The sequence below is a fragment of the Acomys russatus genome, chromosome 10 (assembly GCF_903995435.1).
Source record: "Acomys russatus chromosome 10, mAcoRus1.1, whole genome shotgun sequence".
NCBI classification, from domain to species: Eukaryota; Metazoa; Chordata; class Mammalia; order Rodentia; family Muridae; genus Acomys; species Acomys russatus.
In genome coordinates, this window is record NC_067146.1 from 10942536 (window position 1) to 10963562 (window position 21027).

At 39.1% G+C, this 21027-nt stretch overlaps 1 protein-coding gene across 1 annotated transcript in view; it reads right to left on the bottom strand.

Annotated features, from left to right (window-relative positions):
* Window positions 1-1408: 1408 nt before the first annotated feature.
* Mkln1 (muskelin 1) overlaps window positions 1409-21027 on the bottom strand; it is a 123213-nt gene continuing 103594 nt past the window's right edge. Inside the window, 3 exon segments of the mRNA XM_051151766.1 lie at window positions 1409-1928; window positions 10812-10866; window positions 15443-15545. Coding sequence (XP_051007723.1) covers window positions 1807-1928; window positions 10812-10866; window positions 15443-15545 — 280 coding nt within the window. The 3' untranslated portion in view covers window positions 1409-1806.

Here is a 21027-nt window from a genome sequence, read left to right on the forward strand (position 1 = left end):
AAGCTTAGGGGGACTGGGCGTGTACACACAAAGGCTGCAGGCAGCAGAAGTCCGTTTGGTTGTATTGTCAAGGTGGCAGAGTCTACAGTGCTAAGCCGCAGTTTCCCGTTAGTTTTCTTGTTAACCACTGACTTGCACCTGTCTTCCCGAAATGAGACCCACCAGGGTACACTATTAGTGATACAGTTTCTGTTCTTGGCTGTTACTCAGAAGAATCACATTAGGAAACTGCAAAGTCTTTCAAAAGAATGGGTTTACTCAAATGTACAGTTCACTGATGACTCTGTGTTTATACACTGTGGTACCTGCTAAGCTATATGGCACACTCCTTACAAGACACATGTTTATTAGTCACTACGGATTGCACTGGGATGCGTGTAAAGCTAAAACCACCACTGCTCCTACAAAACCATGTTCCCATTCACCCTCAAAAGTAAAAGTTAAAAAAAAAAAAAAAAAAAAAAAATCAATCAAAGTCTTATTCCTGTACACAACACATTTTCAAAGCACAGGTCAATTTCATAGTCACTCACTCTTCATGGCTGGCATTTGGGTATTATAGATTTTGCTTTCAGCATGGTGGCTTATGAGCTGCATATGGCACACTTTTGCGCACATGTGAACACTAACTAGCCAAATGTGGGTTTCTCATGCTACATCCCACAACATCTAATAGGAAGGTACGCTCCTCTGTTCCTGTATGTACAAAAATGGAACAACTAAAAGGGCAATTTGTTATACTTTTCTGCCTGATGAAAAACTCTTGGTATTATATTTTTTCTTTTTGTCCATTTAAAAAAGCCTGGCCCACATGCTTATTAAAATGCCTGTCAGTTGTACATCAAAGGACAACCAAAAACTATTACTCTTCAAAACAGCAGGGAAATACATCAGAAAAATATGAAAGCACAACTCTACAAACTAGTTTCCCAGATAAAACTATGACAGAGAGATGACTCAGAGAATGAAAGCGTGGGTTCCGCATGACTCTCCCTGCAAAGATGTCAATGAGAGCAGTGGTCAGCACAGAGCCTGTCCTGATGGTCATCTGTGGAAAGCCTCTTCATGTTTCAGGATGATAGCCGTGGGTTCAGGTTTCTGTGATCTGAAGCCAATGGCTACTGTAATATCTACTACAAAATACCAATACAGAAATATTAATTTTTGATCAGGTGTCTGGGCCAATCTTGAGTCTCACTTTTTGGTGGCAAAAAGTATAAATTCAAGCCCTATAACCTTTCTCTGTTTAATATAATACAAGAAAAGTCAACAGTCACACATGTCACATTAACACACACCAACTGTTCCACAGAGCCTCACACCTGTTAAGAATGAGGAAGTAAACCAGTGATCCCATGTACAACAGTTGTGATGAGAGGAAAAAGGAAAGGGGGGGCGGGGAGAGGAAACAAATGCCAAACAACTCAACAGCAAAACCACAAATCCCTACAGCACTGAGTCTACTAGTGCTATTTTCCTAACTAAAAGTAAACTATAAAAAGCTGGAGAGGAAAATAAAAAAGCCTAATTTTCATTAATACTATTAAAAGCTAAAGAAAAATATACATAATTAAATGGGAAGTATATCAATTTTGCTTTATTAGCCTAATGTAGGAATATAAGGAAAAGGGGATTGAGGTTGGGTATTAAGGAAGAGGGCTAAAACTTGTGATAATAAGGATCCTTCAAAATTTTGATGCAGTCCTCAGTCATTGTGATGTCACCTCTGCTCACACAAACACTGAATGAACTCCGACTCCTGTCTCTACTTCTGAGCCCAGCAATTCCTCAACTTGACTCCCCAGTTTACAGTGTGATGAGGTCTACCAGGTTGCCTTTAGGAGGAGTCATGCTGTCAGGAAAGAAATTTACTAAGGTGTCAAAGAGCTGAGTTCTCTGAGCATAGGTGTGATCCACATCAGAAAAACCTGGTGAAGAAAAAAAAAATGTATTACTTTAAAACTTCAACACAGAACAGAAAACTTAGTGCAACCAGCATCATGTACAACGGGAAAATCAAAATCAAGACAGGCTTCAAAACCAGCTGAACTTTACCAGCTCACAACAGACAGAGCAGTAGCTCTTAACCCTTCTAACCCTGCGACCCTTTAATACAGTTCCTCATGTTGTGGGGACCTCCAACCATAAAATCATTTTCGTTCCTACTTCGTAACTGTAGTTTTGCTACTGTTATGAAGTAATATAAATATCTGTGTTTTCCGATGGTCTTAGGTGAACCTTGTGAAAGGGTCAGTCATTTGACCCCCCAAAAGGATTACAACCTACAGGTTTAGAACCGCTGACCTAGAGGGCGGGACACAGCACTATGCACTATGCACGATTGGCTACCTTGGCATTTAGCACTCATTTCCTCACAGATGTACATCTGCGAAACACTGTTTACTTCACAGACTATTGTGCAGATTAAATGCAACTATGTGAAAATACCTAGCAGAAAGATTGCAGCTGTAGTAATTAGAACTGACTTCTCCATCTGAGAAGGTCACTGAGAAGGGGGCTGCAGATAAGAAGGCTGCAGGAGACAAGAAGGAGAAGAAGCCGATAGGGAAGAAGCTGAAGAAGCCCGCAGCAAAGAAGGCGGCCCTGGCCAAGAAACCAAAAAGCCTGCTGCACAAACTATTAACATTTGTTTCATTCCATAAACCAAATAGAGACACACCTATTTGAATAAAAATCTAATCAAAGATAAAAAAAAAAAAGGAACTGACCTCTCATCTCTCCTGTGGTAGACTACCCCTCTACTGCCTGATTAAAGAAATTCCACCCCTTATTCCTTTAGTGCTTCTGTGCCATTAACTTTTTTTGGTAATAAAAATTTGACAAAACCATAATTAGGAGAACTTTAGGAAAGCAGGCTAAAATCAGCAAGGTCTTTAGAGGTGGACATACGATGAGAGACAACTATGTGAAAGAAATGTATGCGCGTACAGCACACCGGAACCCTAGCACGTGCCATTGTTATGGTACTATGCAAAAGGATCCCTACTAAGCATGCATAGTGAGAATAACTAAATACTTTTATGCAAATAAATCCCAGAGGGTAGAAGACACTTTTAAAAGGCAGGGTTGGTTTGTTTATATAACAAACAAAGGGTATTTCCCTCCATTTACACCCAGCAAACATTTAATTTTCAAGTTCACACCAACCAATGTCCCATTTTGGTCAGTTTATATACTGATCTCAGCTGTTTCATACTTTTAATATATGAGCTAAATACTTAATTTTTCTAAGACATGCTTTGGTGTTTTGACTACATGTCTGTCTGTGTGAGGATGTTAGAGTCCCTAGAACTGGAGTTACAGACAGTTGTACGCTGTGGGTGCTGGGGATTGAACCCGGGACCTCTGGAAGGAAGAGCAGCCAGTGCTCTTAAACATTGAGCCATCTTTTTAGACCCCAAATTAAACACTGACGTGACAAGCAATTTCCTATTGCTGAGTGGCTGGCTGGGATACATCCGTCTGTTGAGTGCCATCAGAAAAGGAACCACGCTGTGAGAGTTCAGGGGAAATGCAAATTGGACTGAGTCCACTCAACAGTTTCAGATCCATTTTTTAAAAATCTTGTAAAGAATAGAAATAGAACATAACATTGTCAAGGATACCAGTTTCCTGGAAGGAAATAAATAATGGCTCAAGAATGGTTCATTCCTTTTTATTTTTTAAAAAATTATTATTGTTGTTGCTTTAAGTTTGACAGGAAAATATTTCTTCCTTTGAGCTTAGCTTAATAAAACCTACTATCATCTCACAGAAATGAATAGAAGGAAGTATTGCAAAATACTAACAAAGCTTACTTGTGAAGGTGAGATTATAATCCTTTTTCTTTATTATGCTTTTCTAAATTTTCCAAATTGTTTTACTTTCAAAACATTTCAAACACAAAGAGGTTTCAAAAGTACAGTGAGCATTCATCCAGACCCTTCACCTTGACAAGGCTGTTGTTAATGTCTTGCCTGACATTGTGCTTTCCTGTGGACATATGCATGCCCAATTCATAATCTTTTCGTGGAAGCACCCTCACTCCTGAATTATTAACACATTCCCGCTAACCACAGAATACCCACTGGCAGGACTAAGCATCCCCTTCCTCTTCCACCCCAGTCCCAGCCCTACTCTATCGTAGTGGTAGGGAATGGCTACAGAAGCCTGCACACGTCCTACCATGGAGCTACATCTTCACCCCCTATAGATTACTCAGGAAATTTAACATTGACCTGTTAATAATCTTTTTATTATCCACTTATCCTTAACTAAAACTCTAACCCAAGCTCACACACTGCATTTGGTTTTGAGGTCTCCTTGATCTAAATCAGATCTGCAGCTCTCTGTCTCCTAATGGCTTGGCTACTTTTGAAGCATACACAGAAGTTGTATAGTGTGTGCTAAATTTGGGTTAACCCTGTCTTGACTGTACCACGACCAGATGCTGGCTTATGCAGTCTTGGTAGAATACTACAGAAGTGATGCTCTGTCCTTCTCAGTGCATTATCTCAGAAAGCGCACGGCTTTCAGTCTGGACCACTATCAACAATATTAACTTTGATCATGCAGTTAGTGGGGACCATGCCAAAATTCTCTCATCGTGTTCTCTTTCTACCTCTTAAATTAAGAACCTGCTCATGGGGAGACTGTGTGACACTGCAGAAATACCTTGTTCTTCAAGACACCGAGACTCAGTGATTCAGTGATCACTGACGGTTCCTGCTGAAAGAACACTTATCTAAGCCACTGTGAAGGTCTGACTGATTGTACAGTTGCTGCTAACTGGCATGCGTTATAGAGATTTTTTAAAATCTTCTTTTCTAAATGTATTTGCTTGGTTCAGTAGGTACTCCTGAATTTTTCTCCTGCTCAGTGTTAAACTCATCACTGCCACCACTCATTTTTTATATTCATATAAGAAATATATCCACCAATTTTTAAGCATTTCTTTACTTTTCCATACAAGAGTTCAAGCTTATTTTTTTTTAATTTTTATTTAATCACTCCCATTTCTCCTCCCAGTCCTGCCTCTTGTTCCCCTCTTTTCCAATTGCCCCCTCTCCTTTTCAGAGAAGGGGAAGCCCCTAAGGGGTACCAACCCACCCTGGCACCTCACATCACAGCAGCATGAACTAAATACATCTTCTCTCGCTGAGGCCAGACAAGGCAGCCCAGCTAGGGGAAAGGGATCCAGTGTCAGAAACAGCCCCTACTCCCATTGTTAGGGGACCCACATGATGACCATGCTGCACATCTGCTACGTAGGTTTAGGGGGTCTCGGTCCAGCCCATGCATGCTCTGTGGTTGGATGTCCAGTCTCTGAGCCCCATGGTTTACTCTGTGGGTCTTCTTGTGGTGTCCTGGACCCCTACAGCTCCCTCAATTCTTCCTCTTACTCTTCCACAAAACTCTCTGAGCTTGGAGATGCAGAGACTCATAGTTAAGCTTGCTCTTAACACTGCTCTGAAGTTAGCCATTTTCCGAAGGAGTCATAAAACTTTGTAGTAGCAAATTATTTGAAAAATATAAAATCAGTTACACTAGTGGCCAATGTATCTTTTCTAGGCCTGTACATATAAACTCCATTTTTAAAATCACTTAGGAGATGCAGTAGTTTAACTAGGTCTCATAGACAGTGAGTGAGGAGACTCTAGAGTCCATCTGCTTACTCTTCCTGCATTTGCTGAGTGTGTAGGCCAATGTGTCATGCTCAATTGATCCTCAGAAGTTTCTTTACTTTCATCACTATTTACCAATAAGAAAATTGATACTTATACAACCATCAGATGGTGTTCAACTATGGAGGGTCCCTAATATCCATTCCTTCATAAGGACAGAGCAGATTTAGCAGTTTCATAAAAAGACTTCAAAGCCATACAATTAAATATGCTGTAGAGTACCTTTTTACACTATGTAACAAAACCATATACTTACATACGTACATTTATAGAAAATCTTGATTATTTAAAGATTTCATATTTACAAAGTTACCTAATCACTGAAATTTATTTGTAATTCCACAATCAAGACTTCTGGCACTTTTGTGAATATTTGTAGACATGTGAGGAATGGCACACTACTTGAGTTGCCATAAGCACCTCCCCAGCTACAGTCTGCCTTCTTGCTTCAGGTCTCATACCAAACATAGCTATCCTCACATGTTCTGCTTGAATGCACATTTTTCAAAATCTGTGCTATTTGACAGTGACTCCACTATTTAGTGTGGCCCTGAGCTGCAGGCCAATGATGTCTAGTGTTTCTCAGGAACAACAGGTTAAACAACCTTCATTCAAGTAAGAACTTTGGTCCTCCTGACCATAAGCTTAACATTAATGAATATATAATGTATACTAAATAAGGAGGCACCAAACAGACATACCCAGGAATCAATGTTCTGCAGTAACCTGCTGGAGAGGCTCACAGAAACCCAATTCTCTGAATTTCCCACGAGAGCAGTGACTAATTCACTGTCCCTGTGGGTTATAAAACATAATTATTTTGAATAGTCAGAATCAAATATATCAACATGTCTCTTTACAAATAGTGTTGGGTAGACACAAGTCGAGCAGATTGGAAAGCTGTGTAAGGAGACCCTTACGCTTAATGTAGTCAGTATTTATTTATCTATCATATATACACACAGTGTTTTGCCTGTATGCACACCAGAAGAGGACACCAGATCTCAGTAGAGATGGTTGTGAGCCACCATGTGGTTGCTAGGAATTGAACTCAGGACCTTTGGAAGAGCAGCCAGTGCTCTTAACCTCTGAGCCATCTCTCCAGCCCTAGTATTTTCTTTTTCAATACATGTGAGAGGGCAGGAGTCCAGGACACCCGCTGATACAGCACACAGAGACAGCATGGCTACAGACAAAGGTGGCACTGACGCCAAGCCTCTTGCTCCTCATGGCAATCTCTCTCACTTCTACCACCCTGCACTACCCTTGAGAAGACAACGACTGCTCCAAAGACATGACATCTACTAGGAATAAGCTTTGTTTGTACTCCAAGGAAAACAAATTGTTCTTACAAAATGTCTTCTGGCAGGAAGCAGGGCAGAAACAGGAGAGAGGAATTAAGCTAAATGGTAAAATATTTGCTGACACAATCCTAACCTATTTAATCACTGTCAAATTCTTGTTTTAATGGATAAACATCAACCAAAAGTAGTTTAGTGCTGCCCATCAATAAATAAGAATAATGGCCCTAGACGGTGGTATCTATACGTATCAAGGCACAAGCTTTCAAATGAATGGCAGGGTCACAATTTGGGTACCCCTATGTCTGCTTCAAAGGGTAAAATTCTGAAAGGCATGAGCTTTCTAGCAATGTTTGTATCTATTTTCTCTATTCAGGACAGGGCTGTGATGTTTTGTAGCCTAAATGCATATTTTATAGCGCCTGCTAATTTAGCTTGTGGAGTCCAACATTCTCTGGGTTTGGGGACTGCCAGCTTTTATATATATATTTATTTCCGCCCCCCTCCCCCGTCAGTTTCCTATCTTACCATAGTGATCTCATGTTATTCTAGAGCTAGAAATAAACACCAAATTACCTTAATTGTTAGAAATGCCTCAATTATTTGCTACAGAAAAAGGAGGGCAAAATCTCAAGGAACATTGTTATTCTTTTCCACCCCAGGGAACAGAACCAAAATCACATAGTGTATGGTTTTGTTTTGTTTTTTTCTTCTTCTGAGAATCATTTGCCTTTAGCAAACAAAAACACCACCAATTTAGAAATTAAACTAACATCATCAAGGAATCATTTGACTCCAAATAAGAGAGCAATACTGTACAATTCTTGTGCAAATACTAACAGTACTGCCATCAACAGGGTTAGTATGTACTCATGTACAATTACATTTTATAAGGCAAAGCTCAGAGCTACAGTCTCTCTTGTTACAAAGATTACTCTCTGAGTCAAAAGAATCTTGAGTCCTAGGCCAGTGTGGAACTAAAAAATTACAGCGTAGATAAAAGACTGAAGCTACCTATCATGTGTTGTCATAACAAAAAAATATCCTTGCAAATTCACCAATATAAAGTTCTGGGTTCTAGAATTCCTACAGTCTCATCAGACTTGTTTCTTTTTGTTTTTTGAGACAGGGTTTCTCTGTGTAGCTTTGGCTGTCCTGGACTCCCTTTGTAGACCAGGCTGGCCTTGAACTCACAGAGATCCACCTGCCTCTGTCTCCCAAGTGCTAGGATTACAGGTGTGCACCATTGTGCCCAGCTTTAGACTTATGTTTATACTAGCATAGTTTAGCTGCTTTGTGTGTGTGTGTGTGTGTGTGTGTGTGTGTGTGTTCTCATATATTCTTAGCTTTAGCTGATCATCTGCCTGTTTACTCCTCTCGTGCACTTCTTGCCCGTGTTCCCTGCCTGTGCTGTGTGCACCCTTGTGCTCCCATAATTTCCCCTTCAATTTTTATATCACATGTTTTCTCTTACTTCCCACCTCCCTCTCTACATCCTTTTTCTCATCTGGCTGTTCCTTTTTAGTTATCTGGCTGCTTCCTACATTTACTCCTCGATAAATAAGTACACATGACATTTAAAACCTATATTCTGTATAGGACAAACTTAGGGCTTACCTCTCTGAGTTACCTCCCTTAGTATAACATTTTCTAGTTCCACTTATTTTATTGCAAATTTCATTTTTCCTTGTCGATGATTAAAATTCTACATGTGGGGCTGGAGAGATGGCTCAGTGGTTAAGAGCACTGGCTACTCTTGCAGAGGTCATGAGTTCAATTCCCAGCAACCACATGGTGGCTCGCAACAACCTATACTGGACTCTGATGCTTTCTTCTGGCACACAGGTGTACATGCAGAGAGAGCACTCATACATAAAGTAAATAAATAAAATCTTTTTAAAAATTTCCATGTGTGCACGGACCACATTTTTACTATTCACCTGTTATTATTCATGTGTTGATAGAGATTTCCTTGTGAAGAGAGCAGTAATGAAAAAGAGATGCAAGTGTCTCTGTGGTGGAAACAGTCTTTGGATACATGTCCAGGAATGATGTAGCTGCATCATATATCGTTGTTCTATTTTTCACAACTAGTTTTCTGAGAAACTACCACATTGCTTTTCATAATCGCTGCACTATTGGTGCATCCCCACCAATAGTGAAACAGGATCCTCTTTCCCTCACACCCTTTGCCAGAGATTATAGGCATTGTGTATTGTGTAAATATTAAACGCTGATTTCTGTGGCCCACATAACTTGCTGCAATCCTTGTTCTGAGAATCTGCTCCCCAACTGTTCCTTGATATGTCAATAAAGCAGCTTAACAGCCAGTCACTAAGTAGGGGAAAGAACATGGCTGGACTTCCTGCCAGTCAGGGGAAGAGAAGAGGCGGTGGAGTGGGGATTCAGCCACAGGCAGAAGTCCAAGAAACAGGAGGACAGAGCAGCTGGAACAGAGCAAGCCACAGAATTCAAGTATTTCGGGGATTTTGGCGAAGAAGCCAGATTAGTTTAGAGGGTTAAGAACAGAGTATTAACTGCATTTCCAATAAATATAATGGTCCAGTCTCAATGATTTGGATGCTAGCCAGATTAAGAAAGAAACTGCAACACACATACATTTTTAAAACTAACACTAGCAAGAGTTTGTTGTCATGTTTCCTCAAGGAGAGCCATTCTGAAGACTGCAGTGAATTGGAGTCTCAACATGGTTCTTATTTGCAGTTCTCTGATGGCTAACTATATTGAAATTTTCTAAAAATTTATTTATTTTATGTTATGTTATGTATGTTATGTATGTTATGTTTTGACTGCATGTCTGTGTGAGGGTATCAGATCCCCTGGAACAGGGATTACAGACAGTTATAAGCTGCCCTGTGGGTGCTGAGAATTGAACCAAGGTCCTCTGGAAGAGCAGCCAGTGCTCGTTACTGCTGAGCCATCTCTCTGGCCCCTTGAAAACATTAAAAAAAAAAAAAAAAATTCACTGGCCATTTGCAATTTTTTTTTTGAGAACTGTTCATTCAGTTCATTGGCCCAGCTATTGATTGGTGTGGTTAATTCATTTATTTATTTAAATTTTTGTGTATGTGTACTTAAATTTTCTTTATATATTTTAGTTACCTAAAGTATTGCTGGCAAAGATATCCACAGATTCTACAAGCTATTTACTACGCCGATAGTCTTTTGCTGTGTAAATGCTATTTGACTTCATGTAATCAATTTTCAACTTTTGTGAGTATTTCTTGTTCTATTGGGGCTCTAAAAATCAGTTACTTTAACTATTTATTAATACCATCCAATCTCTAGTAACAGCATTTTCCCCCAATTAACTCATTAATACTATTTAAGAGTATTTCTTAATGAAGATTAATACCTGAAAAGTTTGAGGGGAAAAAATTTTAAAGGGAAGTTGAGGAATTGTTTCCATAACAACGAAAGAACACTTTTTAAATAGGAGATAATTTTATTTTCTTTACTTTAAAAACATTTCATTCCCCACTCCACTTACCAACTCCCAAAACCTATCAACTCCCCAAAGAACAGGAAGAAAAAAGCCCACCCACCCAATCAAGTGTGGATTCGCAAAGCACCACTGCAAAGACTGCCACAGCTTGTTTGATCATGCTTCTATTGCCTGTATCAAGCGGCACATGAACTGTGAACTGCATGCAGGAACTGGCCAATAGGCCTGAGAATTACCCTTTTAGCAGCTATTAGAAACTGCATGCACTTGTTTGAATACACATCTCACCTAATGTTCCATATAGGAGACCAAAATCCAACCAAATGCTAGAGCAACAAGATAAACCGCAGGCACACTTACCTAGAGCTGTGAAATCTGAGCCAGATTTGAACAGAGCTGAGGCTAGAAGTTGAAACTGTAAAGAAACACAAAGCAAATTAGCAGGATAGCACACAAGAAAACAACGTCTGAAAATTTTTATTAGTTTTTAAAGATGTATTACACAGATCTAATCATCAAATATTGGAAAACAACAACAAGAAACAAAACAAAACAAAACCCTCACATTTGGATTTTAAAAAACATGTTGGTCTCTACATTTCCTTCCTTCTTTTTCTTTTCTTTCTTTTTTGGTCTTCTGAGACAAGGGTTCTCTGTGTATCCCTGGCTGTCCTAGACTCGCTTTTTAGACCAGGCTGGCCTTGAACTCACAGTGATCTACCTGCCTCTGCCTCCCAAGTGCTGGGATTAAAGGCGTGTGTCACCACATCCAGCATTCTCCAATTTATTTTTTAAAACAATGTTTTCACTGTGTAGCCCAGGCTAGGTTTAAACTGATTTCTCCTATCTCAATCTGCTAGGATGTCTTTAAAATTTCAGCACACTAATATTAGTAAGGCTCAGTTAGTTGTCTTTTAGAAGTCCAAAGTGAGGGCTGGAGAGATGGCTCAGCGTTTAAGAGCACTGACTGTTCTTCCAGAGGTCCTGAGTTCAATTCCCAGCAACCACATGGTGGCTCACAACCATCTATAATGTGATCTGATGCATACTGTATACATAATAAATAAATCTTAAAAAAAAAAAAAAAGTCCAAAGGGAGACAAATATTCCAGACTTACCTTTCTTTTCTTAAATTGCTTTTTACTATTTTATGTGTATGTTACATGTCTATCTATGAACCATGTTAGCGTCTTTGCTCATGGAGGCCAGAGGAGGATGTTGGATGCCCTCAAACTAGAGTTACATATGGTTGTGAGCCACCATCTGGGTGCTGGGAATTGAACCCAGGTTCTCTGGAAGAGCAGTCAGTCCTCTTATCTGCTGGTAGTAATCTCTCCAGTCCCAGTCAGTCTGGCGTGCTTTCTCTCTCTCATATTCATATATAGCTCGATATCTTTGCTTAGCTCTCACAGAAGAATTATGCAAGATTCACATAAAGATTTAGGAATTACCTTCATCTCATTTCTGAGAGTTTATGTAGAATTATACTTTTGTTTCTTACATGATTAATATAATTACCGATAGAGACATTAGCGCTGGAATATTCTGCTGAAACATTTCTCTTTACAAACCTAGCTGTGAGCCAGGTGGTGGTGGCGCACACCTTTAATCCAGTCAGGCGGATTGCTGTAAGTCTGAGGCCAGCCTGGTCTACAAAGTGAGTCCAGGACAGCCAAGGCTACACAGAGAAACCCTGTCTCGAAACAAAACAAAACAAAACAAAACAAAAACAAAAACCCCAAGCTGAACTATGTATTGATTGTGGGACTCTTTAAGGTCGCATTTCTTATTCCAGTTTTAGTAAATTACATCTTTAAACTGTCCATTTCATAAGTTCCTCAAATGTGCTGACAAGATTTTTAATGCATCTTTTTGTTACTCTTTTCATACTGCTGGGGTTTTAGTGACTTTACTTTTTCATGTATTGTTGATAGTTTATGTTTTCAAATTTTTCTTGATGAATCTTATTAAGGGGTTATCCATTTTATTTTTTTTTAAAGAATCACAATCATACTTATACTTTATTTCTATAGTATGTTTTCTATTTCATTAATAATCTATTTCATCTTGAGTTTCTCTTTTCTAACTCCTAAAATGAATAATAAACTTCATTGATTCCTTATGGGCAAGGATCTTGTTCTGTCTGGCATCGTGTAAGACATCAATACATAGCTATTAAATGAATGAGAACAATGTTTTGGAAGAATAAAAAATAATTGTATAATTAGTACAGAGTGTGGTATAATAGTTGACAACTTGTTTTTCCCACTCCTTTATTATAATGTCCTTTATGAAAATTGTGGTTTTTGATTTTGGAGCTTTTTTTCTCAAGCCTTTTCTAGGAAAAAAAAAAAACACATAACAGGTTTCATCATGACATTTCATACACATATATAATATATATAACATAACACACACACACAATCTTTCTTGGTTCTCTCTCACTAGCTGATTCTGTCTCCATTTCATGATTTTTGTTTGTTTGCTTGTTTGTTTTTTGTTCTTTTGGTGGCTGTTTGTGAACTACTACATTTTATTAGTTAAAAAAACAAAAACAAAAACAACCCCGCCCAAAAAAACCCCTAGGGATACTGAGGAGATTATTTACAAAAGCATGGACTCGATATAATTTTTATACAGTTTATTGAAAGTTCATCACCAATTCAGAAGCAATGTTCTGGAACCTGAAGACAACAAAGCAGCATGTTTGGCTGATCACGGCAGGCATCTGTCAGTGCCCTGACCCAGGGGTGACTGCGATTGCCGTGTCTACTCAGGACACACAAAGGACTTTCGATTAATGAGAACTTAATAATGAGAAAATGTGGAAAGCAATCAAATGGAAAAAAAAAAAATCACGCAGAGTTTTGGATTATAAAGTAGTTTAAACGTCTCATGGAGGCAGCATTCGCAGTGTCAAGTGTCTCCTGTGTTTTGTTGTCCATGCAGACAGAAGAGAGGGTGAGAGTACAGTCTGAAGTTTAGAGATGACCTAATGTTCACAAGCACATACTACCTCACTAACTTCTAGGGCTGAACAACTCTTGCTTAAGCTGTAGGCAATGCAGTAGACACCTGTATCACACAGAATCAGTTACCAATACTTTAAAGTGGCTATGTCTGAATTTGCAATAGCTCCCTGTCCTGATTTTTTCCCATTAGCTCTAAGAACAAACTGTTTTATTTGACCTACTTACAGCAGCTGAAATTACTTACTCTGAAATACTTTGTTTCAGTCTCATTTTAAAAATAAGGGGAAAATAAGCATGTCCAGTTACGGCCATTTTATATAGAACATGGAGAGAAAATCCAAGGAAATCTATCTCAACCTCTCAAAAGCGTGGTACAACAAAAATGGCCACTAATGTATTCTCTTATCTACAGGGTATAATAAATCATGGCAGATTAAACCAAACATATTCTGCTTGTCAGCAATTATTTCCCACATTTCAGATGGTATCATGAATCAGGCATACATGCAAAGAAAAGCAATATACTGTGCCCAAACAGAGGGCTTTAAATTGTAATTTGCTAATTCTACACCCAGGGAAGAACTGCAACCAATACTGAGAAAGACATAACTTATTTCATACACAGAGTTTCTCTTTGTTTTGGTATGGAAGATATCATTGTATTTTAAGGCAATGATCCTGCTGCCTGGAAGAATCTGACATTATATCAAAATCCATGTCAATACTGAACAGAGAAAAATGCTGGATATTGCAGTTACAGAGCAAAGCAAGGCAGCCTGAACAAGGAAGCAGATGTAAGGACAGAGCTTAACCCGTTAGCACCAGCTGGGAGCGGAAAGGCAGAATGACTGCCGTTCAGCTACTGCTAAATAAACAAGAACACTGCAGGCAAGGCTGCTAGAAAGAGAACATAAGAGAAAGTGCATACACGGTCACACAGCAGATAGGCAAATGTGCCTCTAAGAACAGAAATAGTGTCAAACATTTGCTTCTACTTCATGGAACAAAGTCCTGAGACTCATTCTCAAGCTTGGAATTAGTTGAGTGAGGTTAGTAGATAGTCAAGTAATACTGCAGGAACCTTCTTATAAATAAATACTGACACTGCAAGTATTCTAAATCTACCAACCGGGCCGGAGAGATGGCTCAGTGGTTAAGAGCACCACCTGCTCTTCCAGAGGTCCTGAGTTCAATTCCCAGCAACTACACGGTGGCTCACAACCATCTATAATGGGATCTGATGCCCTCTTCCGGCCTGCAGGTGTACATGCAGATAAAGCACTCACATACACAAAATAAATAATAAATCTTAAAACAAAACAAACAAACAAAAACCTACCAACCTTCTCCATATGAAGGGAAGTTTTATTCCCCTCTCTTAAGAAAGCCTGAACACCAAAGAAAAGTGTATATTTAACTATTATATGTAATCTTTGATGATCTATAAAAACTAAACTTTAAAAAATTTCTACCATAAATACAGAATGAATATCTAATTTGAACTTTTATAGCTAAAATTATTATTGTTGTTGTTGTCGTTATTATTATTATTATTATTTTGCTTTTCAAGATAAGGCTTTTCTGTGTAGACTTGGCTGTCCTAGACTCACTTCCGTAGACCAGGCTGCCCTCGAATTCACAGTGATCCTCCTGCCTCTGCCTCCCGAGTGCTGGGATTAAAGGTGTGCGCCACCACAACCGGCCTAAAAACTTTTTTTGAATGAATCAAATATGCCTATTCAATTTCTTTTTTCCCCCCCTTTGGATAGAGGGTGTTATGAGATGCCTTGTGACTTAGGCTAGCCTTTAATTAGTGATTCTCCTGCCTCAACTTTCTCAACGCTAGAGTGCATGCATGCAGTGCCACACCTGGTTTTCCCTGTTCACTTTTTATTTCACCCATTTTATTCTCCTTAAGATCAAGGCATCCTATTTTCTTCATTTTCCTTTAAGCATTTAAACTAGAAAAGCATTTAAAAGAATATTCTATTTTTGAAGTTTACTCCCATCTTTCTTTACCTCTTTTGTCTCTTCTGGGTCTGAATGATCCACAGTTATATAAAGATCATTCTGTAAATACTTCAGAGCACTAAGAGGATCCATTTGGGCCTTTTCTTCAAACCTAGAAAATATAAAACAAGGTAAATACTTACTTGAGTTATAAGAAATGCCTTTACGACTTGAAGCGAGGTCTACTGCTTAGAGATGAGCTACCCTGGATATCTAAAGCAAACTTGTGTTTGAGCAGCCACAGTAAGAATGCTTCTACGCAGCCAAGCCAGTACAGATGTCACCTCTGTAGAGACGCAACAGAAATGACGTATTGCGCAGACAGCTGTGCTGCCAAGAAGTGTGTGGCAGCACTTCTTGTCCTTCCTTATGACGCAGTGGTGTGCAAGCTGGCAAGATGCCTCGGCAGGTAGGTCCTTGCCACTCCAGTTAGTGAGCGGAGTTTAATCCTCTGAACTGATTTCCCTAAGTTGTCGTCTGACCGCTTCACACACATACTGTAGTGAGCACACACACACTCACGTAACAACTTTAAAAGGTTCCAATGTGTTACATCAAAACCGAGTGGTCACAGGCTAACACTGTTTCCTAGACTCCGAGACTAGATCTGGTGGAAGTTCTTAATACACTTTGGAAGCTGAAATGAATAAGGTACTTAAAAAAACTTTCTTCATTAAAAAAAAATATGTGTATGAGTTTTCTGCCTGCATGTGTATCTGTACACCACATGCATGCCTGGTGCCCAGAGAGGCCAGAAGAGGGCATCAGGTCCCCTGGAATTAGAATTACAGACAGCAGCCCCAAGTATGACACATGTTCATCAACACAGGTCAGCTCCTCACCCCACCCCCCCCCACCCCCCGTAAAGCCCTGGCTGTCTGGGAACTCACTCTGTAGACCAGGTTTTGAACTTAGAGATCCTCCTGCTTCTGCCTCCCAAGTGCTGGCATTAAAGGTAGCTAACCACCACTGTCCACCCCAAACTGACTTTTAAAAAAGATTTATTTATATATTACTTATAAATTATTCTGCCTGCATGTGAGCCAGCAGGCCAGAAGAGGGCACCAGATCTCATTCCAGTACAGATGTGGTTACTGGGAATTGAACTCATGACCTTTCAAGAACTGCCAGTGCTCTTAACCTCTAAGACATCTCTCTGAACTTTCTCTTAAGAGAACCAAAAGATGGATCTATAAGGGCATATAAAAAGCAGACAGAAAAAGGAAAAAAGTTGAAGCCATAAAATAGTTAATCAGCCGGCCCACCTGCCTACCTACTACCTAGGCTCTGAGGCCTCGGGAAAACAAAATCAGAGGGAGCCAGTTGAACAGGAGGAGACAATGAAGCAAACAAGACTTCATGACTAAAACGCAGAGATGGTGCCTTTATGTCTGGGCTACTGCTAAAATAATTGTTTCAACTGCAGTATCCTATGCATACCCCAATCCTGACGTGAGATAAACCCAAGTTTACTCTCCATTCTATCAAGTTCAGTTTCTGGGTTTTTTTTTGGTTTTTCGAGACAGGGTTTCTCTGTGTAGCCTTGGCCATCCTGGACTCACTTTGTAGACCAGGCTGGCCTCGAACTCACAGAGATCCGCCTGTGTCTGCCTCCCGAGTGCTGGGATTAAAGGCGTGCGCCACCACACCCGGCAACCAGTTTCTGTTTTTTAAAATTAGTTTCCTGGAACTTATGTCTTCCCTCTTGTTTGTGGGTTTTGTTGTTTCCACGCTAGGCTTCTCTTAACTTTAAAAAGTGTTTCTGAAATTGGTTTCTGTAGTCTAGAACTGTGTTTAACTAACAGTTCTTCTCTGTTGCTAAACATGATTTTAATGCTATAGAATCAAGTTTATAAGATGAATATTATATGAAAAACTAATGGAGATACTTATTTATATCCTTGGTTCACAAGATTCTTCTTTTCCTCAAAATCTATACTTTAACTAGTACGGCATTTCTGTCAAAATGCATTAGCTACTTTGAAGAAACAAACACACATCAATACAGCAAACTCTTAAATTTAATGAAAGTTAACAAAAGAAAAGATCTACATGTTTTCAACATTTAATTAGGAGTAGACAACGCCCCTTGACACCTTTTTGTCTTGTATCCACACCAAGACCATCCAAACTTGTACTCATAGACCCTTCAGTGCTCAGCCAGAACCTCAGTGTGCACCTCAGTCTCCCCTGTGCTGTGCCTGCAGACAGAGAACACCGGCATCCTTTCTGCTCTTCTCATTCTGCACTCTCCCTCTCTGCCGATGACTAGATGATGCTATGTCAGGTCAATACATCTCTTGAAATGATCACAGATGATGTCCACAACGTGTAAAAGCGTCCCAAACTGAACTTAGCTTTCCCAATGTAGAAACTTTACTCTGTTTTTGATAAGTCTGAATGTGTCACTCATCTTTGAAAATTTCTAACTCCTATTTCCTCACAGTAAAAGCTGGAGGCCTTTCACCATTTGTCCCCATCTCTGCCTCTCCAGCCTCATCTGTTACTTTCACTTTTCTCATTCCACTTCTGCACACAGTCCTCACATAACTGAAGCATGGATACACCTTTAACTCTAGAGCCCTGCTATTACCTGGCTGGGACATTTCCACCTTAAATAGCTATTTTCAGTAAGTAGTTATTTCTAGTCTTTGGATGGAAACTTTTTTTTTTTAATCACTCATTTTTACTGAAAAGAACACCCTCAGCTCCCTCATAAGTAGGAAAAACATCCTTTGATATGTTTTGTTTTTATCTAATTCCTACTACCCAGCATAAACTTACTGTTAGACTTCAACTGTAAGGGAAGAAATGTGAGGACAGGAGTTTTTGTTCTCCTCACTGATATACTCTCAGAGGTCAGAACCATATCTGCTACACATAGGTGCTCAATAAGTATTTTTGAAATAAACACTTTTATTAGTGTTTCTAAAGACTCTATGTGGCCGGCTGCTTTTACCATTCCACAAGTGAGAAGGTAATCTCCAGAGAGGTCATAACAGGCAACATAGTATAAAAGAATAAAGAATTATGTATATTACTATCTTGGGATATAGCTCAGTGGCAAAATGCTTGCTTGGCATGCACAGGGTCTGGGTTCAATAACCAGTACAAATAAATAAGTAAAATTTAAAAAGAAAAAGTAAGTATGTATTCAAGGTCCTTTTTCCAACATCAGACATTAGCTTCTAGAACAAATGTTTAAAGCAACCATAAGAAAGGACTGGGCTAGCTTTTCCCCATGTTTAGGCCATTACTCTAATAAGTAGAGTCTGCGTGAATGTCGGGCCTTTATACATGCTACATCCTCTCTCAAGGCCTGCGCCTCAAGTCCTGAGGTGAGTTAGCAGTTGTTTTCCCACAGGAGCAAACTGCTGGCCACTAACTTTCTGCCTTTCAATTTCAGTTTGATGAATCTGATTTTCAGTTTCAATTCAATTTCATGAATTGATCTCACACTGTTAAGGTCTGGTAGTCTTCCACCAAACACTTCAAAGTTTAGCAGATCCTTTCCTTTCTTTCCTTTTTTCTTTTTTTTAATTTATCCATTTTCATTCTCTTAGATTTGACTACATCTCTCTAATCTTCTTACAAACTATGATCCTACCTGCCCATCAACAGTATTATAGTCTTCGGTGACACTCATCTTTAATCCCAACTCTCAAGAGGCTGAGACAGACGGATCTCTGTGAATCTGAGGCCAGCCTGGCCTGGTCTACAGAATGAGTTCCAAGAGAGCTAGGGCTACACAGAGAAACTCTCTAGAGAAAAAAAAGTATTATTGTTGCTATTTTGCAATGTTGAGAACCAAAGCTAGGGCTAGGCAAAGTATTCTACAGATGAGCTATATTCTTGATCCAGAAATATCTTTAAAGTTGAAAAACAAATGGTAACAATTAAAAAAAATTCTTAGGCTCGCATGATTATGGGAAAATAAGTAGTCCATGTATTAGAAGAAATGAAAAGTAACTTTTTGGAGAATATTTTGATAGCCTATCACTTATAGCACTTTTTGAAATAAAATTTATAATAGTATTACCTAAAATATCTAGTAGGCTAAATGTAATCCAAAGAAAAGGGGACCAGTCAATTACACATAAAATAGAATAGTATGTAGCATTTTATGATTGGCTCTTGTACTTGTTAGCATACTAACCATGTTTATGGTATTTCACTCACTCATTGACTCAAAGGAATAGGACTCCTAATTTTCAGTTAAATAAACTCTATATGTAATAAAAATGTAAAGGCTATAACTAAATATCAAATTACTATTTGTAGGCATTGCTTTCTTCATTAAATATAAAGGAAAGGCAGGGGAGTTAGCCCAGTGGGTAACATGCTTGCGGAGCAAGCATGAGGTCTTGAGTTCAGACCTCCAGAACCCAGGTCACAAGCCTGGACTGGCAGTGCACACTTGCTGGGAGGTGGAAACCAGAGAGTGGAGGGTCAGGGAGGATTCTCTGGGCCAGTCTAAATCAATGGCTAACTCACCTCAGAACTTGAGGCGCAGGCCTTGAGAGAGGATGTAGTGTGTATAAAGGCCCGACATTCATGCAGAGTCTACTTAAGAGTAATGGCAGTGGCCTAAACATGTGGAACATGCTACCTCAGTCCTTTCTTATGGTTGCTTTAAGTTTGCTCCAGTAGCTACTGTCTGGTGTTGGGAAAAGGGCCTCCAATACATATTTATTTTTGTCTTTTAAAAGTTTACTTCTATTTTTTTTTTTTTTTTTTGACAAGACAGCTAAGATAGCAGAGAGAAAACCTGTCTCGAAAAAACAAAACAAAACAAAACCCCAAACCAAGCCAAAAGAAGAAGAAGAAGAAAATAAATAAATAAAAAATAAAGAAAGAAAAAAGAAAAAAAAAGTTTTACTCTTTTTTTTTTTTTTTTTTTTTTTTTTGTCAAATAGACCAGACCAGGCTAGCCAAGAACTCACACAGACCCACTGAATTTGCCTTCTAAGTGTTGGGATAAAAGGCTTGAGTCATTTCTCTGGACTGCATCTGAGGATTTAAGAGCTAAATTTAGCTTTCTACCTACCAGTTGTTTCATCTGAAGCAGAAGGAAGCACTATGGTTTCTGAATTTATGTTGTCCTTTTACTTACAAATAAATATTAGAGTATTAAGAAATGAATTTTGGCAACTACCCAAAAGTGCCTCAAAGTTTAAACCTTATTAATATTCCATTCCTTGTCATCCTAGCTGTGAAAGTCAGACCTCCTCTTCTTAGATTCTATAGGAAATAAACTTATGTATTTATAGAGATGCCTCAAAGTAGCTTCTGCATTAATTGCTCTAAAGTACAACTTGTGAAAGCTGAGAAAGATAGTTAATCATATTTTTAAAAAAGAAGCACAGACTTGCTTTATACATATATAGACATTTTAGGTAATTATACTCTACATAAAAACTTAATACATAAGCCAGGCAGTGGTGGCACACACCTTTAATCCCAGCACTCAGGAGGCAGAGGCAGGAGGATCACTGGGAGTTCCAGGCCAGCATGATCTACAAAGTGAGTCCAGGACAACCAAGGCTATACAGAGAAACCTTGTCTCAAAAAGCAAAACAAACAAACAAAACCCT